The sequence below is a fragment of the Cavia porcellus genome, unplaced genomic scaffold, assembly GCF_034190915.1.
Source record: "Cavia porcellus strain 051 isolate PalLab524CR breed Dunkin Hartley unplaced genomic scaffold, mCavPor4.1 scaffold_342, whole genome shotgun sequence".
NCBI classification, from domain to species: domain Eukaryota; kingdom Metazoa; phylum Chordata; class Mammalia; order Rodentia; family Caviidae; genus Cavia; species Cavia porcellus.
In genome coordinates this window covers 21,647-42,107 of record NW_026947825.1, presented here as the reverse complement: position 1 = coordinate 42,107, position 20,461 = coordinate 21,647, and the positions used below count along the sequence as shown (strand labels likewise).

The window sequence follows — 20,461 nt, the reverse complement described above, 5'->3', positions numbered from 1 at the left end:
ACAGAGGGGAAGCCCTGGGAGAGTTCTGCATGTTTGGCCAGGATCTGCCCTGCCCTGTAGTATTCTCTCCATTTCCTGTGGGGGTCCAGGGTGGGGTAGCTGAAGACAGTAGGATACTGTTCAGCACTATTGTACAGTGTCATCAGAAAAACAAGATATTTAAAAACAATTGCAATGGGGCTGAGGATTTAGCTCAGCGGCATAAGCGCCTGCCTTACAAGCAGGCAGTCCTGTGTTCGATCCCCGGTACTGATAAAAAGACAAAAAAAAAAAAAAAAAAAAAAAAAAAAAACAATTACAGTAAAGTCTCATTAAGTTCCTTCAGCATACTCCCCCGCACTTTGACCACATTGTTCTTTTTGCTTTCTGATGCAGTTTCCGAAGTCCCCTTTCACGAGTGACTTTACCAGGTCTGCTAAAATACACAGTGAATGCTGCTGCAGTGTCATCCGATGGAAATGCAAGCTTCTCACAACATGCCACTGTGTCTTCATCCAAATTGTTCACTGGAGATGGGACTTCCAGCTCTTCCTCCAAGTAAAAATGAAAAGTAAACGCTTCACATCAATTCAGGACACCGAGGTGGCCACCACAGAACAACTGAAGATCCTCGCCAAGGTGGACTTGTAGAACTGCTTCAGAAAATGGTAAGAATGATGGGGTAATACATTTAAATCACAGAGGAGTATTTTAAGGGAAGTCAAGGGCCACATATCTTTTACAGTAATTTTTGAACATTCGATCACACCTCATAGATCAGAAGTAAAAGACTAGGAAGCTTCTTTGGCATGGCTCTGAGTCGCTTCCTCCTGACATTCAGCTTCATCTTGACCAACCAACAATGTACAATGTGCTTCTCTGCAGAGAAGAGCAGCTCTGATTTTGGTGGGTCCGAGGGGGCCTCACCGCTCTCCCACAGAGGCGCAGAGTCTCTCTGCTCAGTGCACACTGAGAAGGACCTGCTGCTTGCTCTGTTCCCGCTGCTGGCCCCCAGGGAAGGTGTCCAGCTCCCAGTGGCACTGGGAAGCCCTTCCACCATCTCCCCTCTCCGTGATTTCCCTAAGATGTTCCCCGTTTACCAATACTTAGGGCCAGGAAAGCCGAAAACAACACCTCCCGGATCATGTAGCCGCCTAGCTACTGCCAGCTCCTTTCTCTTTACAGTCAAGCTACTGGGCGGGCTGCCTTCACTGCCTCAGCTTCCTTTGCTCCTTCCTGTCACCCCCACACCCCCAAACCAGGCTGCTTTGGCCACAGTCACTTCTGTCCTGGCAGCTCTGAAGTGCGGGCAGCTCCCCCTGACTTGAAACACTTTTATCACGGTGGGGGGGGGGGGGCAAGGATACATATGTCAGCTTCTCTTCCTCCTCTCTGCCCACCCCACTGGATACCACCTTCCAGCCACTTGCTAAGGCCATCCTCAGAGGAGCTCTCCAGCACAGCAAGCCCAGCCTTCAGTCTCCAGCTGGGCTGGCCTCTCTCCCTCTCCCCTTCTAAGCCCTGCAAGGTCATCCTCCGGGGTCTCCCACACTGCTGGCCTGCGACTGTGTCCTTCCACTTGGCCCCTCCAAAATTCTTCGAGCTGTCCTTTCGCTCACGATTCTAGACACGTAATATTGACAGTCGGAAAGCAAAACTCATAGGAAGGAAAGTCATAAGTCCATTGATTGTGGATCTTACTTCCAAATGAAGGTCTTAAGAGCGTCCCAGTTTGCTGGCCCACTTATGCCCTGGTAAAATGTCGGCTTCTGGCGTTTCAAACAGGAACCCATCCCTGTGTCCTCAGTCCAGCAGTGCTGGCCTCTGCTCAAGTGGTCCTTGCCCTTGCTGTGGCCAGAGGAGAGGGTGTGCTTCTTCCTGGGCGGCTCAGCTGCAGACAGAAGAAAGTCAGGCCCCCAGGGTTATTTCTAGGAAACCGAAAGAGGCAAAGTTAACTTCCCCGAGCAGCCAGGCCGCCCAGTCTGGGGATGGCTAAGCCCGGGATGGCCGCGTCTCGGGCCTTCCCGTTGCTGGTCGAGGGATCCTGGGGCCGCGACCCTCCCAAGAATCTGAGCACCAAGCTGCAGTCCTATTTCCAGAGCCGCAAGCGCTCCGGAGGCGGCGGGGAGTGTGAGGTCCGCAGAGACCCCGAGAGCCCGGGGCGCTTCCTGGTGCTCTTCTCCGAGGACGGTGAGGGGCGCACGGCGAGGGCGAGCGGGGCGGGCTGGGGCGGCCACCCGCTCCTTCCCCGGGGGATCGGGGTCCTGGCCGCGGGTGCAGGTCCGCCCCGCCCAGCGGTGGCGTCCGAGGAGCTGGAGGTGAGGCAGAGCTGGAGCGCGCCCGCCCCGACGCGGCCGGTCCTCTGCGCGCTGCGCCCCTGCGCGGTCCGCTGGGCTGGGGAGCTGTGGCCAAAACAGCCAATGGATAGATAGTCCCTGTCCTTCCCACCGCTGCCCTCCCTCCCCGTTGCTGTTAGGGGGGACGCTAAGAAAAATGAGAACTCCTAGTAATTCCTCCCGGGTCGCGGGATTCCCAGGGCTTCTAGACTTTGTCCAGGGTCATTTAGAGAGGGGCAGTGGTGCTACCCAAAGGCACCTGGTCTAGGTGTAAATACAGGCTTCGCTGTGGTCCGCGCTGGGAGGGGAAGGCCAGGCGCCACAGATCAACAACACACTTCGTTGGAGACTTCCTCCACCTCTGTTGTTTCCTCCTCCTCTCAGGGTGGCTGCAGAGTGACAGCTCGAATGGTGCTCAGAGGTGATGCTGGGTTGGAAAGTTTCCTTCTCTTGGGCTTGCAGGGCTGAGTTCTCCCAGCATGGCTTCCCAGCTGCGGTCCTACCTGGGAAGCAAGGCCCGGTCTCATGGCTTAGGATGCAGACAAGCCCTATGGGCCTCGCGGTGAAGGATTGGCCTAGAAGCTTTTGGGCCAGAGGAGAGGCAGGGAGGCCTAGAGAACCAGGCAGCTGGAATGGCCCAGCAGGGATCCAGCCTGGGGGAATGGCTCAGAAAGAGAAAGGCATACAGATGGGTGTGCAGGAAGTGAGTGTGGAAGAGGACAGAAGACCCTTGTTTATGAAAAACCAAGGATAGTCTCTGCCAAGGACTGCCTCCATGAGTGACTATCTGGAAGGCTGGCTGGGCAGCTGAGTCATTGTCCAGCCAGTCACTTGCTCAGTTGGATTCCAGCTGTCAACATCAAAACCCCTTAGGGATTGCTTTTCTGAGGGTCCTGTCAGTCTCAGCAGTAGTGCTCTAATTGTGGGCTCTGACTTTCCTCTGAATTCCCAGAGGGCAGTGAGCAAGGGACCTGGGCAACTGTTGGAGAGAGTCCCAAAGTGAGTGTGGGTGGGTGGGAATCAGCCCCTGGGGTGACCTCAGTGCCTGAACTTGGAGAATCTCTGGGGTCTGCTAATAACACAAAATGAAGGAAAATGGAAATCATCATACAAATTTTCAGCAGGCTGAGTACAAGCAGCTTCCCTGTGAGGCTTTCTTCTTCACAGCTGCAGGCTCCCTGCACCTCAGAGGGTCCAGTGCCCCCTTTTCCCTTACCCCTCAGCTAAGGAACTCAAAACCTCTGGGAGCTGTTTATGGGCAAAGTTCTCAGGGTGGGGAAAGTCCTTTTTCAGTTTCAGTTTCCTTCTTGGGAACCACTTTCGTAAGTATGGAGTCTTCCAGAATTCTCTGACAATAAACAGCCAGTCCTGGCATTCCTGCGGGGCAGGGTGTCCAAAGAGAGCACACTGTTGCCGTCTGCCCACCCTCCATGGCAGGCAGTGGCCCTGCCAGGTGTAGGCCCGCCGTGAAACATGACCTCATGCCAGTGGCAGAAGAATAGAGACGAGGCACCAGTGCTCCTCTGCAGAGAGTGGCACACAGCAAATAGGAATGAGTAGGAAGTGATAATCCGGCTTTCATAGTTACATGATTTTGTTGAGAAAAGCTGGTTATTCCCCCAATTCCTGCTCCTCTTTCTTCTCCTCCTCTTCCTTCTTTTTCTTTTTCTGGGCTGGGGATGCCCTCAGGGCCTCATGCATGTTAGGCAAGTGCTCTCACACTGAGCTGTCTATACCATCAGCCCTGGACCTCATGTTTTCTTTATTTACTTAAAAATTTTTTTTTTTGGTGGTGGTACTGGGGGTGAAATGCAGTCCTGTGCATTCAAGGCAAGAACTGTACCACTGAGCCACATCCCCACCCCATGTTAAACCTTGTTTTGGGTGTATACATTTTGTCATCCTTTCTGGTCATAATTGAGCTCCTGCTGATTGTCTCAGACACCTTGGGGTGAGGAAACCTATCTACTTAAGTAAAATTAAACATAGATGATCTGAGCTTTGTTGTAACCCAAGTATTGAATATAGTAAAAATCTGAGTATTATAATCCCTTCACCAACCCTCACAATCCAGAAAGTTGTATTTGTAATCCCATTGAAATGTTATTGGAATCCCGGCAAGTTAATTCCAATCTACCACCTCAGTGTAACCCATAGCAAGAGTAGAGACACGGCGACATAGTCAAAGTTAAGGGCAGTCGGGGTCCTAAGCCCAACCAGGTGAAGATGTGTGGACAAAGGCCTGGATCCAAGGCCCCTCCAAGTATTTATTATGTTGTGAAGAAGCAAGTGGCTCAAGGATCAGTGACAGTGAGGATGGTGGGTGACTTGAGCTGGCTGGCCAGGTGGGGAAAAATCATCTCTGCAAAATGCAGGGAGAATGAGGTGAACAAGGATCAACCTGCATAGTTCAATTAAGGTAGAATTTGAATTGTTTTAGGAGGCTGTTGTCTCAGTTTCTGATACGATAACTTTTGCAGCTTACTGGTAATGCTTTCCCCACTCTGAATGAGGAAACAGATTTTAGAGGAGTTAAAGCATTGCCGTGAGTCACTTTGCTAGTTTGTGGCAGAGTTGAAGGTCGAATTTAGGTCTTTTTTTTTTTGTACCGGGAATCAAACTCATGACGTTGGGCCTGCCAGGCAGGCACTTGTGCCACTGAGCTAAACCTGTGGACTCGAATTCGGGTCTTTGGACTCTTTTGTCCGCTCTTCAGTTTGTTTACTGCTGCCATTCTCCTGAAGTGCTAATTATTTTTGATTTTATATTTGCAAGTATCACTCTTCCTTTCTTCTTCTTCTTCTTCTTCTTCTTCTTCTTCTTCTTCTTCTTCTTCTTCTTCTTCTTCTTCCTCTTTTTCTTCTTCTTGTTCTTCTTTTTTTTGTATTGGGGATCAAACTCGTAACCTCATGCTTGCCAGGCAGGTACTTGTGCCCCTGAGCTGAATCTCTGGCCCTCATTCTTTCATTTTGCACTCCCTTTACTAACAGATGGGAGGCTCTTATCATCACAGGTTAACAAATTGGCTGAAACAGCTTTCTGTTTAGGCTCCTGGTCATTTTGCTCGTGGCCACCTGAATCCCTTCAGAAAATGTGGCTTTGATCACGTCATGTCCCAGGCACCAAGTCTGCCCTGGCTCTACAGGAGGGTTGCTTTCATTATGTCACATTAGTGTAGAATGAAAATCATCACCTTTTTGATGTCTTTGTGACAGGCACTGTGGTTCTTTACAGTTTTTCTTCAGTTTAAACTAAACTGGTACAAAAAAATTTCCACTAGCCTCATTAATAAAAGGACAGCATTTTGGGGGCTGGAGATTTAGGTCAGTGGCATAAGCACCTGCCTTGCAAGCAGGCAGTCTTGAGTTCGATCCCTGGTACCAATAAAAATGAAAAAAAAAAAAAAGACAGGATTTTTTAGCAACGCCTATTGAATAATACACTAAATGTGTTTGTAATCAACTTACCATTAATGTGACAAAATACCTGAGATTCGCAATTTTTAAGGTGTAGTTCTGCTCAATAGTTTTGGAGGGGTCAGTCCTGCATCAGTTGGCCTCTTGCTTCTGGGTCCTCAGCAAGGCTGTACATCATAGCGGGCGTAGTTGAAGAGGAAGCCCTCTTCTCATGGTGGGAAGGCGAAAAGGGAGGAAGAGGAAGGGGAAGGGTCCCCTTTTCCCTTTAAGGGTTGGTGCATGTGACCTACCTCGCTCCCACCAGGCTCTGCCGCTTAGAGGTTCTATCACTTGCTGTTGGTTCAGAGGCTGGAAACTAGTATTTCAGTGCTGGGCCCTTGAGGGATGTTCCATGTCCAAACTCTAGCATTATTTATTTTAAAATATATTGGAGGATGCACTGCAAATTCACATCTGCTTCTAAAGTTTCCCTCTGTGTACTATGGATAGCGTCTCTTGAGAAACTAGCTCAACTATTGACAGAGTGACGAAACCAACGGACACCATGGGATACTTATATAAATGACAGCTGCTTGTCACTTGGCTTTATTTTCATATTTTTTTTGACATTTCAGTTCGACAGACAGTTCTGCAAAAACCAAATCACGAGTTAGTCTTGCCAGGAAAAGGGACGTACCAGTTAACAGTCCAGCTGCCCACCACTCCGGATGAAGTCCCAGATTCTAAGGAGAAAATTCCAACACGTTTTGTAAGTAAACAAAGGGATCCAGGCATCTGAGCAGAGGAGGTAAAGCATTCATCACAGTGGAGTGAGAAAAGTAGGCTGCACATGCGCAGGAGCAAAGGCAGTGCGGGGGCCACATAGAGTGATGAAGAGGGAAGCGCTTTGTTTGACTTTAGACACTTGAAAAGGCAGGATGTGAGAGTCCCCAGGACGGTCAGGGTGGGGGCGGTGAACCTCCGGCACGTGTGCCCTGCGAGCTGTTTGCATCATTGAAAGCTCTAAAAATGTCACCACCACTGGTTTAGGATGTAAATTTTGAATCTGTTGGCCTTGGCTGTTTTGTAATTTGCAGCTTGCTATTTTCTTTTTGCCTTTACATCATCTTGAGGGGACAGTGGTTCGTACTGCAGGTAATCTTTCCTTAACTGTAAGGGAGATTGTCAGATTCTTGTGAGGATTTAGTGCAATGACTGCTTTGAAGACCCGGAACCTTTCTGCTTGTATAGTAAACAGTAAATGTTAAGTGGAAAGACATCATGAGCTAAGCTCTTTGTCTGACTTAGGTTTTACCCCGAGCCCCTGACACTGGGTGCAGAGCTTGGTGCAGGGGTGCATGCTCATAATCCAAGCAAGTGAGACGCTGAGGTAGAAGGATGGTGATTTCTAGGCCAGCCTCAGTTACTTAGGGAGATCCTGTCTCAAAACACAAAAATAAAATCCCAGTTGATGTACACTGGGATTTCTTTTGTTTGCGTCTCATTTTCAACAATGATTATTGTGACTAGTAAGGAGATAAGCTCTGACATGCGGCCCCAGATGCAGTCAAGAGCCCCGTCACTGGAGCTTTCCTGTTTGGGTTTCTATGTTCTCTGCATCTCCAGGGTGATCCTAGGGTCATCTTCTTAATGTAAAGAAATTATTAGCCCTATATTAATGTTACTTTATTGTCTGGGTTTCAGGAATCCAAGACCAAAGAAGATGTCAAAGAACCAGGTAAAATATCAGTTGAAATGACTCTGACCTTCACCAGACAATTTTGTTTTGATTAAATAAGACACTTGAGATCAATAAAGTTAATTAATAAAGAGAAAGAGAGAGAGAGAGAGAGAGAGAGAGAGAGACAGACAGACACCTGGAGGACCTATCCTGTCTTTGTGACATACACAACAGAGTTTGCCCACCTAGGAGCTGCCATGCGATGCATGATCCTCATACTTGGGCAATGAGAACTCCTTGAGCTCTCAGAGGTTGGTTCACAGGATGGGCACAGTTCCCTCTGGAGACAGTAATGTGTTGCAGTGAGGGTAGAACAGAAGACTCCCGGGGCAGTGGCAATGAACTGAACTCTCAAGCCCACGTGTGCCCAACTGCCCAGTGAGAAACAAGGACAAGCATGTCGTGTTTGTGGGCGCCGTGCGTGGTCAGTCAGTCAGCACTGCGCAGTGAGCCCTGTGTGTGCAGACCTGTCCTCTGGACCTGCTTCAGGGAGGCGTGACTTCTCTGTGGGCCACAGCTTCCCTGAGGTGGTGGCCTGTGAGGGAAGGTCCCGTCTTCCCAAAGGCAGGAGCTCTTCTGATCTCCTGCTGTAGGAAAAGCCAGCAGACAACTAGATGGCGTGGACTCTGCTGCTGAACACACTATCGTGCCTTAGTCTGTGGTGCTGCCTGATCAAAGCAGCAGCACGTTCACGTGATTAAGCTTGCTGCTAAATGAGAAACTATGCTAAGTGAACCTAGCAAGAAAGAAACAGTGACACAAGTACCCACATCTTTGGGAAAAAGAGATCTGGAAAAAACATTGTCCTGGTCACAAGAATGGTAGTTTCCTGCAGCCTTCTTTTTGTTTATTTGTTGATTTTTAAGTAGCATGAGAATGAGAGCTTCCATTACCTAGAAAAATGACTAATTAGTGGTTAGGAACATGCAGACTGTTTTCACCTGATGTGAATTTACAATTCCATTATAGAATCCAATAAGCACCTTTTATAAAAAGCTTAAGATTCTTATGAAATAGGAATCTTTTTGTGTGCTTGGATTAATTCTTGCTTTCCATCTTTCAGATCTGAAATTGGCTCATTACTGTTTATTCAAATCCTGGTGTTTATTATTGTGATCTCTTAAAGCCTTATTATTTTCTGAGAAATTGCCTTAACTTCTGTAGAATCAAGCTCAGTTTCAGAGGAAGTAGCTATTTGTATATGTATACTCCTACTATTGTATATCCTGGATCTAAAATGTATTTTTTAATTGATTTTATCGGTATACATGATGACACACATAATGACTGCATTCCTCACAGGGAGTTTGTACCCGGACAGGACGGATCATGCTTCTTTTCTCCCCATTCCCCTCCCTCCCTTCACCCCTTCTTACCCTCCTTATTTGCAAAAGCTTTGCTTCTGTTTTTGCCTTCTGTTCTCTTCTTTCCTTTTGCCTTCCTTCCCTCCTCCTCCCCCTTCCTAGGTCCTCTCCCACTTGAACACTTCCTTCCTGCTTCCCAGTGTGTGTCATGTGTGCTTTGGTTTCTCCCACAAGGAAAACACTGATATTTAAACATCTGTGTCCAATTTATTTCACTTAAAGAGTACGGTCTTAAGATTCGTCCATTTACCTAAAAATGTCTCAAGTGTATCCTTTATGGTGTAGCACTCCATTGTATATAAAAACCATATATTCTTACTCACTCATCTGCTAATGGGCATCAGGTCTGTTTCCCAGATTTAGCTGTTCCACACTGTGGTGCTATATACGTGGGTGTGCGTATATTCCTATGCCATGATGCTAGAAGGAGAATAATTGGGTCAAATGCAACGTATAGTTTCAGTTTTTCAAGGACTCTCCACACTGGTTGTACCAGTCTACCCTCCCACCCACAATGGCAAAGGGTCCTTTTTCCTTACAGCCTTCTTGCCAGCATTTGTTATTGGCTGATTTCTTTAATGTAGTCATTTTTTCTTGGGTGAGATGAAATCTCAGTGTCATTTTAATTTGCATCTCATGAATGACCAGTGAAGTTGAACATTTTTTTCATGTATTTATTTGCTGTTTGTGCTTCTTCATCTGAGAAGTGTCTCTTCATTTTCCATGCTCATTTTTTTGACTGGGACTTTAAATTTGGGGGAGTTGGGTGCTTTGAATGCTTTATATATTCTAGTTATTACTTCTTTGTCTGAAGAGCAACTAGTAAAAATTTTTTCCCTTTCTGTGGGTTATGTTTTCACTCTGTTGGCAGTTTCTTTTGATGTTCAAAGACTTTTTATGGTGAGATGGTGAGATCTCAGTTTTCAATTCTTTGTAATATTTCCTGTGTTATTTGGATTTTGTTCATAAAGTCTTTTCCTATACCTATTTCTTCAAGTGTTTTATCTCTTTTATCTTCCAGGAGATTAAATGTTTCTGTTTTAATATTTATCTGTTTGATCCATTTCAATTTTAGTTTAGTGTAGGGTGACAGATGTGGATCTACGTTAATCTTTGTCATGTGGAAATCCAATTTTCCCAGCACAGTTTATTTAAGAGGCTATCTTTCTTCCAGTGAAGGTGTTTGGTACCTTTGTCCAAAACAAGATTGCTATAAAAACAAAACAAAACAAAACAGACAAACAACAATAAAAAAAAAAAACGCAAACTAGACCCAAGGATCCTTGCTGTTTTTACCACTGTAGTTTTGTAGTATAATTTCAAGATGGGGGTTGTGATGCCTCTGCCTTGCCTTTGTTACCCAGAATTGCTTTTGCTATTGGAGATTTCATCTAGTTCCAAATGAATTTTAGGATTATTTTCCTAGTTCTGTGAGGTATGCTATTGGTATTTTGGTTGGGATTGCATTAAATTTATTGTGGCTATCCAAGAAAATGATATCTATTTCTATTTCTTTCTTTCTTTTTTTTGGTACCAGGAATTGAACTCAGGACCAGTGCTTGCCAGGCAGGTGCTTGTGCCACTGGGCTATATCCCTGGGCCTTCTATTTCTTTATATCTTACTTAGTTTCCTGTTTTGAGAGTATTGTAGTTTTGAATCTATAGATATTTCATCATTATTATTATTAGATTGATTCCATGTATTTCATTTTTCTTGCTACTATTGTGAAAGGTATTGTTTCCCTAATTTTTCTCTCAGTGAATTTTCTATTTGTGTGTGGGGACGCTATTGATTTTGGAGTGTTGACATTGTATCCTGCTTATTAAATCTAGAAGTCTCTTGGTGAAGTTTTTGAGATCTTTCTATATAGAGTATCATGTAATAAGCAAATAATGATAATTTAACTTCTTCTTCTTCTTAATCGTTTTTTTTTTTTCTTGTCTAATTGGTCTGGATAAAGTTTCCAGGACTATGTTGAGTAGTAATGATGATACTGGTCATCTTTGTCTTGTTCCTGATTTTTGAGTGAAAGCTTTCAGTTTTTGTCCTTTTAGTATGATTTTGGCTATTGGTTTGTCATAGATGGCTGTTATCAGATTGAGGTAAAACCCTTCCATTATCATTTTCTGTCAGATTTTTAGCATGAATGGGTATTGGACTTTGTCAAACGGTTTTTCTGCACCCATTGAGATGATCATATGGTTTTTGTCCATAGTCCTGTACATGTGATGTATTAAACTTATTGTGCATGTTGAACCATCTTTGCATATATGGGATAAATCCTATTTGGTCATTGTGATAATCGTCTTGATTATTTGCTACATTCTGTTTGCCAGTATCTGACTAAAGATTTTTGCATCTATGTTCCTTCTTGGCCTGTAGTTCTCTTTTTTTTTAGTTGGCTCCTTCTCTTGTTTTTGTATCAGGTAATTCTTGCTTCCAGGAGTGAGTTTGGGAGTGTTGCTTCTCTTTCAATTTCATTTTTTTAGTTTGAGGCGTAGTGGCATTAGGTCTTCTTTTAAATTCTTGCAAAATTCAGGAGTGAATCTATCAGTTCCTTGGCTTTTCTTTGTTGGCAATTTTAAAATTACTTCTTCAGTTTCATTAACTGATATTGGATTATTTAGAAATTTTATACCTTCTTGATTCAGCTTTGGTAACTCATGAATCTAGGAATCTGCCCATTTCTTCTGTGTTTTCTACCTTATCAGAGTACAGCTTCTCAAATTAGGTATTAATGATCTTGTGGATTTCTGCAGGATATTAGATCGAAAATTTAATGAAGGGTTTGTTTTTCATGGTTTCATAAATTTTACCATAACTTTGTCTTAACTGATTTACTAAGCATTCTTGCAAATTTGCTTAAAATTCAAATTATATTGTCAGGGAGATCCACCTAGCCACTCACCAACAATGAAGATTTTAGACCCATTTTCTAACCTGTTTTTATCTGACCCAGACTCCAAAGATAGCAAGCATCTAGGAACTTAGGTGGATTTAAATAGGTAGTCTTACATAGACCTTTATGTTGGCTCCTTTAAGAGAGGAAGAAGAGGTCTTCTATTGAGTGGTTAGCAAACCTTTTACCTGGCTTGTTTCCCCAATTCTACAAAGGTACAGATCTTTCACGATCTGTACCCTTTCCTCTTCACAGAAGCCTTTCCACACCAGCCTTCTGTAAATTTCTTGGGCTCCTGAAATGCTCCTGGATGCTCTTTATCAGTTCACCACACTTCTTTCAGGATGAAGCTGCTGATCACAGTGTTATAAAACTGTGCTGCTGGAGTGACTTACTGTGTAGTTCACACAGGCCAGCACTTTCATTTTACTGTGAAAACACTTGTCCGTGGTCTCGTGTGGTAGAGTGGCACTCAGAGATCAATCACACATCACTCATCACAGCCCAGTACCCACTCTTTTTGTTCATAGTTATTTCTTTAATGCTGTGTTGTTCTTGAACCCTTAAACTGTCTTGTGTTTGGCATGTGTGTGTGTGATTGGATACTTTTGTTTTCCTCCAGAGAGCCAAGCAGTCATCTCCAGTTCAGCAAACCTTTCCTGAGTTTCAGCTGTGTGCCATGGGCCAGCAATGCAAGGACGAGTCGGCGCTACCTCGCTTTTGAGAAGCTTAGTTTAATCATTTTAATGTAGAGCTGTGATAGGGGCATGTGTCAAGTGCTAAGAAGGATAAGGTAGGTTCGTCAGACACACAAGGCAGGAAAGGATGTGATACACCTGAGCTGCAAACAGTGGACAGTGGGATATCACATTTCATTTCTAACTAAATGAAGGAAAACCCACCTAAGGCTTGATTTTTAGTTGAGTTGGCCAAGATGTCTGGAAAGAAACGGGCATGCCTAGTGATTATTTACTTTGCTAAGACTATGGTGGATAAAGAACATCTCGTATCTCTTTTTTGTCCGCCTAACATTAGGTGTGTCAGAAGAGGTGGAAGATATCCCAAGAGAATGTGAACATGTTCCCAGTTTGGTGGCATTTGAAAACCTCCACACGAATGTGACTGACATGATGTTAACCTTGTTAGTGGAGAACGTAACTGGCCTGACCAGTGATGACTTCGAGGTGGAAATAATACGAGATTTTGCTGTTGCTGTGGTTGCCTTTAAAAAGCACACAGGTAAGCGCGAGTGACATTTCCTCTTGCACCGCACCTTGGGTTTGGGATACTCAGCAGCAGAACATCGAGGAACGTCCAGCTTTTTGTGGTGGCAGTAAAAGAGCTAATATAGATGCTTTTCTTTCTCTGTTTAGAAGAAAAGTACCTAAGTTTTGAAAATAAATTCTCACCAATTTTAATTGTTTAATGGATTGAACTTTAGCGTGTGAGTGTGTGTGTGTGTGTGTGTGTGTGTGTGTCAGAGAGAGAGAGAGAGAGAGAGAGAGACAGAGAGACAGAGACAGAGACAGAGAGGCAGAAAGACAGACAGAATAAGTCTTTCTTTGGAGTAGACATTTTCATGTATTATCTCACTGGGAGAAGTAACTATTGATGTTTCCGAACTGGATTTACTGGAAAATAATGATAACAAAAAACACATAGTGGTTATAGTAAATCAGGTACTATGCTCAGCCTTTTACCTGTATTGAATTATTTCTTCCCTTCAACAACCTTGTGAGATTATGAGGTTACTCTTATTACCCGCAGTATACACGGGAGGTTGAGAGAGGCACAGAGGTTCCAGTTAGTGAAAATCTGGGTCTGAATCCAAGCAGCCTACGTTCTGTTCTCTTATCCAGTTGACCATTTTTCTCTTTAGTACTTTGAGGGTCATTCACATACACAGGAATGAGAAAGTGCATGTAATGCAGTGAATAAGCATTCTTAAGGGTCATTGTCAGGAGAGGAATTATCCTCACCTAAAACCAGGAAGTTTTCCAGTTCTGAGGCCTCAGTCCACAGTCATGGCTATGTAATGGTCAGTCAAGAACGGAGATCCTGGAGTCAAAATTCCAGCTCTGCCACTGAACTAGTTATACAAGGCTGACTAAGGTACTCTCCTCTCTGCACCTCGTGTCCTTTGCCTACAATATGGGGGTAGCCTGGGGAGGGAGCTCAATGGCAGAGCAGTTGCCCAGCAGGTAAGAGGCCCCGGGTTTTATCCCCAGCATCACAATGAAATAGTAGGTAATGTTTAAAAGGCATTTAGCATAGTGCCTGAGACATGGTAAGGATTTAATAGTTATTCTTATTTCAAGTTTTTTGCTATTATTGTTATTATTGATATTGTTGTCTTATTGTTATTTTAGTTTTTGAGTCAGGGTCTTGTTATGTAGTCCAGGATGGCCTCGAACTCACATGTAGCCCAGGCTGGGATACTTATGACTGTTGCCTCACACCTGTGACTCTCCTGTCTCAGCCTCCTGAGTGCTAGAATTACAGGTGTGCACCATCACATTTGACAACTTTATTATTATTCTTATAAGGGGAATCTAAATGGCTTTGCTCTTGTTCACTGGTCAAATACCTTGAACACCTAATATTTTAACCAGCTTTCAATTACTGTCACAAATACCTGAGACAGTCAACATATCAGAAGAAAAGGATTATTTTAGCTCACAGTTTTGGGGGATAAGTCCATGGTCAGTTGGCCCTGTTGCTTTAAGGCTTGTGGCTGAGCAGCACACTTTGTTGGCAGCACGATAAAACTGTCCACCTCGTGGCCAAAAGAGAGAGAAGAGGAGGTTAGAATCCCACTGTCCCCTTTCGCCCCACACAGTGACTGGAAAACTTCTTCTTAGGCTCCACTTCTTAAAGGTTCTGCCACCTCTCAATCACGCCAAACTGGGGGCCAAGCCGTTAGCACATGGGCTTTGGGGGACATGCAGATCCCAACTGTAGAACCCACTGCTGTGTGCTCCAAGCACTGATCTAGGCGCTGGGGTGTGAGCATGCATAAGTTGCAGCTCCTGCTCTGGAGAACCTCAAGCCTCTGTATAGGAATAATGAAGGTGAAAGGGGAAAAGCTGGCTCCCTCAGCTGTGAGCCACAAGCTACGGGAAAGGGGAGGAAAGGGGACCGAATCGAGTGGCCTCAGCTCGCTCCTGTAAAGGCTGTCTCCTCAGGGCCCTGCCCTTTGTGTCTGCCAGCCCTATTCATCCACGGACAAAAAAACACCTCAAGTAATTTCCTAATGTTCTTTGTTTTGTAGACACTATGAAATTTGTTTCTGACTGTGCCAGTCATGATTTGAGTGAAGGACTTTAGTTGTCTCCAAGACTTCTAGAAGAAACAAAAACAGTCCGGGTTGAAAACGTGCCCCCTGATGTTGATGACTACCAGCTACAAATTTTCTTTGAAAATCCTTTGCATGGAGGAGGAAGAGTGGCCCACATTGAGTGTTTTCCTGAAGAGAGTTCAGCTCTGGTTGAATTTTGTGACAGAAAAGGTAACATCTCTTAGCCTAGTGTACCAGGCGTAATCTAGACCATGTGATGCAGATCCTGGCCGTTGGTTAGATTCTGATGTGCTTTCTTTGCTTATTCATGACTGGAAATGGAGTTAATTACTTGTCCTTCTGGAATATGATGCTTAATGAGGTCAGTGATTCACACTCTGGAGAAGTTCTCAAGGTTTAGAAACATTAAGGAGATTCTCTCACGAGTCTACCTACAGTGCACTGAAAAATAGCATTCTTGAACACTTTCAAATACCGTATTTAGAAAGAGGTGATCTGTATCTTAGCCATTCACATTCATTTCAAGTTAATTTCAGCAAGTTTCGGTAAAGACATACTCAGAAACACACCAGGCTCCTATGAAGTGCTCCTCCACTCCCCTTCATCTGCAGGGTCCTCATTCAGGGCATGTTCTTTACAGCCGGGACAGGCATTTCAGCTGACATCTTCAATAGTTCTTAGTTCAACAAAAGTTCGAATTCTGGTTTTGGTGCTTACTGGGTTTGTGGTCTTGGGTAAGTTACTTTAACCCACCAAACCCTCTGATTTGTTATCATATATTAGGTATGACATTTCTAGTTACCTTGCAAGAATATTGTGAGGTAACAGATGCAAAGTGCTTGGCATCGGTGCCGAAAATGTACTAGTGGTCACTGGTATTGCCCAGCCGCAGAGCCCCTAAGGACTGTAGGGAGAAATTGGGTTTATATTTTTGGTCACATGCTTTGCATCATGCCTGACACTAGCCTGAGGAATCACACACAATGCAGTTATGTTTAACAACTTTTTCACCACGGACACTATTTTAATCCAGCTTGTTAGTGTTCCTCATTCTGATTCCCTTCCCGATGCTGTCCCGTGTACCTGCCTAACAAAATGAAGAGGGCCTCCGAGGAGGAGAAGAGCACACAGACACACACATAGATGTGCGAGGGGCCGTCTCAGTACATGCTGCAGAAGGGGATTGTAGAGGGACAGAGGGAGGTGTAGCCTATGGGCTGGGCCCCGGAGGACTGTGAGGATGGTTTTCATTTGGTAGGCTGGAAGAATGTGAACTTTGGAGCTCACAGATGATAAATCTGAGCTCAGATATGGAACCAAATTTAAGCTCTTCAGCCTCTGTTTTATCATTTTATCAAAAAGGATCATACTCATAGCTCCCTACTGCAAAGGGTTGTTGTAAGTATTAAGTGAGTTGAATCTGTGTGAAGCACTTACAGTGGTGTCTGGTACATGGGAAGCTATTGCAGTTATCCTCCTTGTGAAGATGCTAATGGAATGTAAGTTGACTATTGAAGCTAAAATTGTGGGAATGGAGAAGAAAAAAACAGGTTGCTGCTCAAACAAGCTTCACTTTGAACACCAAAATACTGTTTACACAGTAGCGAACATCATTTCCATGACTTTGACCAAACTCGTATTTCTTAGTGTGGTAGCAATATAGTCATGCTATCAGGAAAACAGAAAACAGAATTTTAACTTGACTTGGCTCTAAAGTAATTATTGCACTAACTAGAGGCTATCTGTGACTACATTTGAGCACTTTGGAAGTAGAGCTGCCTTTTAAAAATATGTCATCGACGTTCTACAAACATTAAGATTTATTTCCCTGTAGAATGGGATAGTCTTGTTTTACTTTAAAGCATATATTATTACAGTCACCTTATTTTCACTTTTTAAAATTTCTTTTGCTTTTGAAGTGTTAGACACCATCCTGACCAAGAAACACAACTTCAATAAGATGCCGCTCTCTGTCTTCCCCTACTATCACTCTTTGGGGACAGCCTTGTACGGAAAGGAACAGCCTCTCATCAAGCTGCCAGCACCATTTCAAGAGTCGTTGGTGCTGCCTTTGTGGAACTTCTTGCAGAAAAAGACCCATCTGAGAAAAGAGCTGGATGATGAAATGGCACAGCATCACTGTTCGCTAACATGGTCCCAAGTGGACAATAAAGTTACCATCAGACCTGCAGCCACCTTAGTCAATCAAGGAAGACCCAAAATCAAGACATGGCAGACAGATGCTTCGTCAGCACTCTCTGGCCTCAGCTCTAAATATACAGTCACTTCACTTAACGTGACTGCAAGAGTGTGGGACGTCATAAAAAACGACTTAGAAGATGATAGGATTTTGATCGAGTTTGATACCTCTAAGGAGATTGTAACCTTAACAGGAAAATCAGACGATATCCAAAATGTTAGTCCACAATTCAAGGAATTAATAGAAAAGACTACTCAAAAAATTCAAAAGGAAGAGCAAAGTCTGAAGGAAAAAGTGGCCATTTCTTCAGAACAGTATTTTCTTTTGCACCACAGTGGTGTTCTGGAGTGTATGTGCACAGAATGCCCAGACATGGAGGTTCGTTATGATGCGAATGCTCAGAACCTGTGCCTTAAAGGACCCCACATCGATGTGTACAAAGCGAAGCGTGAAATTCAGAAAAAAGTGCACACTATGGCTCAGAAAAGCATTGAGGTCTCTCCTGAGGTCTTCCAGTTTTTACTGCAAGGTAACTCGAAAAAATTCTCTGAGTCCTTTTTTATAGCACAAAAGAATCTTACAGTTTATGAACTCAAGGGTACCACTGTCCTCCTAACCAGCTGTTCTTCTGAAGTCCTGGCAGAAGCTGAAAAACAAATGCTCAGTGCCTTAGATTGTAAACACATTGACGTTGAGGGCAAGGAAATTCTTACTACTGGCAAATGGGAACAGTTTATTGCCAATGTCCAAAAAAAGTTTTATGCTTCCACAAACATCCTAATCAATAAATCCACTGCAGGCAGCCCAGGTGAAGTCATTGTGGCAGGTCTTGCAAAAGAAGTAAGTGAAGTTGTCCGCTTGGTTCTTGAATTCTTGAAAAAACACATGAAAATAGAGAGGTTGGTTGAAGTAGAGACATCCTTGATTGTAGACTACTTAAAAAAAGACAAGAAGCTCCTCGGGTCAAAAATAAATAAGGGAGATATGCAGATACTTTTCAATCCAGAGAACAAACCCAAAGGCATTTTACTAGTTGGCCCCAAGGACCAAGTGCTAGATGCTGTGGACACAGTCAGGGAAATTGTGAAGTCTGTCTTTGTGAGAAGAGTCTTTATTGACAAGCCAGGAGCCAGGCAGTTCTTCCAAGACAAAGCACAGTTTTGCAGAGGTGAGATTAGGAAGAAGTACGGTTGTTTCATTGAACTGGAGAATAAGGAACAGGTAAGAGGCACAGCTGATCGGTCAAAGTACCTCATCCAGAGGCAGGTGGCTCCTGGTGTCAGTCTGACTGCCCAGCAAGGTGACTTGACTCAGTTTCCAGTCGATGTGGTGGTGAATGCAGCAAATGAAGACCTCAAGCATCTGGGCGGTCTTGCTGGTGCCCTCTCAAAAGCAGCTGGCCGGGAACTGCAGGAGGACTGTGGTGAGAAGGCCGTGAAGAGGGACGGCCGCCTCCTGCCAGGCGACACCATCCTCTCAAGGGTGGGGAACCCGCCCTGCCGCCATGCGATCCACGTGGTGGGGCCCAAGTGGTCTGAATCTGAGGCCCCGAGGTGTGTGTACCTGTTAAAGAAAGCTGTGGAAAACAGTCTTCTTTTAGCAGAAAAACACAAGTGCCAATCCATAGCCATTCCCGCCATCAGTTCTGGAGTCTTTGGCTTCCCTTTACAGCGGTGTGTGGAGACCATTGTTCTGTCCATCAAGGAAAGCTTGGAATTTAGGCAGGTTGGGAGCACCTTGAGAGAGATTTATCTTGTGGACTCATCGGAGAAGACAGCAGAGGCTTTTGCTAAAGCTGTGGAAACTATATTTAAAGACACTCTGTCAGTCAGCGTGTCCAAGCCGGATACAACTTCCCTGCCTAGAGGACCAGCAGCGAAACCTGTCACGTCACAGGAAGTGGCCTGTCTGACAGCCCCAGGAGGCTTGAAGATCCTGCTGGTGAAAAAGGGCGTGCAAGATGCTACGGTGAGCATCCTTCTCTTCGACCCCCCAGGCACTGTGATGCATTTCCCCAGTAGCTCATGACGTTGAACATCTTTTCATGTGCTTTTGGATGTGTGTATGTGTTCTTTGAAGAAACATCCGTTTAGATTGTCTGCTTTCAAATTGAGGGATTTCTTTGTTATTGGGTTCAATATACATTTTGAGTATTTTTTTTAAAAGAGATATCTGAGTTGCAAATATTTTGTCCTATTTTACTGGGCAAGTTTTCTCCTATTTTATACAAGATATTACTTCTTAAAAAGTACTTTTTCTTAGTTTAGTGAACTAGAAGATCAATTCAATTTGGAATTACAAGAAGCTTAAGTAATAATTACAAGAGTCACAGCTAACGTGGATTATTATTTGTGCCAGGCATGGTGCTGGGTGCTTGGCATGCTTTGGTGCCATGAAGTAGACTGTGGGGTGATCATCCTCACACACCGGCGAGGGCAGGAGAGTTAGAGGCTTTAGCTAATTTGCCCAAGTCCCATAACCAACCGTTGGGAGGACTGGAATGTATTCTGGTTCTTGGCCACTGTCCTAATTTAAAACATCAAAATAATTTGTTTTTCATGTTTAAAAATAAAATCAAATGTTGTTTTAAACAAGGATCAGGAACGGGAATGGGTTCTATTCTTTTTTTTTAGTGCTGGGAATCGAACTCATGGCATTGCACTTGCCAGGCAGACGCTTATGCTGCTGAGCTAAATTCTCGGCTCTGAATGGGTTCTATTCTTAATCCCCTGACACTGTGTGTTGATGGGAATTATTCACACTGGTGTTAGTAATGGACTGCAGTGCTTCCTCCTCGGTGGCTTGTGAGGTGTGTCATATTCTCCTCTCCTGGATTCTCTAACACAGCCTGATTCACCTGCTCGTGTGCTCTCTGATGCTAAAGCTTCTACAGCTGCTCACTCACTGTCTGCATGGCATCCAGGGGCTTGGCACCTGACATGCCACCCAGGGTATCACGTCTAGCCCAGTTGGCACCGTTTTACTGCAGACAGTCTTGATCTGGTCAAACTAATATGCTCACTGCTCCCGGGCTACTGTGTGTTCACACTTTTGCCTGGTGCTGTCTGCGTGCTGAAACCACTCCCATCTCTCAGGCCCCACAGTGCATGTGGCATCTTCATCAGCTACTGTGCGACTTTCCTCTGGACTCCTTCGCGATTCCCATACCATTTAGAACTTATTTTGGGCAGTTCTGTTTTGCTCTTGAATGTTTCTCAACTAAATACATCAAGCCCAGCAGCTCGCGT

The 20,461-nt window shown here is 44.5% G+C and overlaps 2 protein-coding genes across 2 annotated transcripts in view; both read left to right on the top strand.

Annotated features, from left to right (window-relative positions):
* The first annotated feature begins 1,920 nt into the window (after window positions 1-1,920).
* LOC134475166 (protein mono-ADP-ribosyltransferase PARP14-like) lies at window positions 1,921-15,119 on the top strand. Its single transcript, XM_063244592.1, has 5 exons — window positions 1,921-2,169; window positions 6,346-6,479; window positions 7,415-7,448; window positions 12,751-12,954; window positions 14,987-15,119. The coding sequence occupies exons 1-5, from the start codon at window positions 1,968-1,970 to the stop codon at window positions 15,040-15,042; spliced, it is 630 nt and encodes a 209-aa protein (XP_063100662.1). The 5' UTR covers window positions 1,921-1,967; the 3' UTR covers window positions 15,043-15,119.
* The window catches only part of LOC134475165 (protein mono-ADP-ribosyltransferase PARP14-like), a 24,803-nt gene continuing 19,432 nt past the window's right edge, over window positions 15,091-20,461 (top strand). Inside the window, exons 1-2 of the mRNA XM_063244591.1 lie at window positions 15,091-15,223; window positions 16,933-19,181. Of these exons, the coding sequence (XP_063100661.1) occupies window positions 16,974-19,181 (2,208 nt within the window). The 5' untranslated portion in view covers window positions 15,091-15,223; window positions 16,933-16,973. The remainder of the gene's footprint in view (window positions 15,224-16,932; window positions 19,182-20,461) is intronic.

What these genes read in the sequence shown, in the direction of transcription:
- LOC134475166 (XM_063244592.1), top strand. Translation starts at nt 1,968, where the DNA reads ATGGCTAAGCCCGGGATGGCCGCGTCTCGGGCCTTCCCGTTGCTGGTC. An exon ending in GGTGCTCTTCTCCGAGGACG is followed by an intron (nt 2,170 to 6,345) that starts GTGAGGGGCGCA and finishes TTGACATTTCAG; the next exon opens with TTCGACAGACAGTTCTGCAA. An exon ending in AGAAGATGTCAAAGAACCAG is followed by an intron (nt 7,449 to 12,750) that starts GTAAAATATCAG and finishes GCCTAACATTAG; the next exon opens with GTGTGTCAGAAGAGGTGGAA.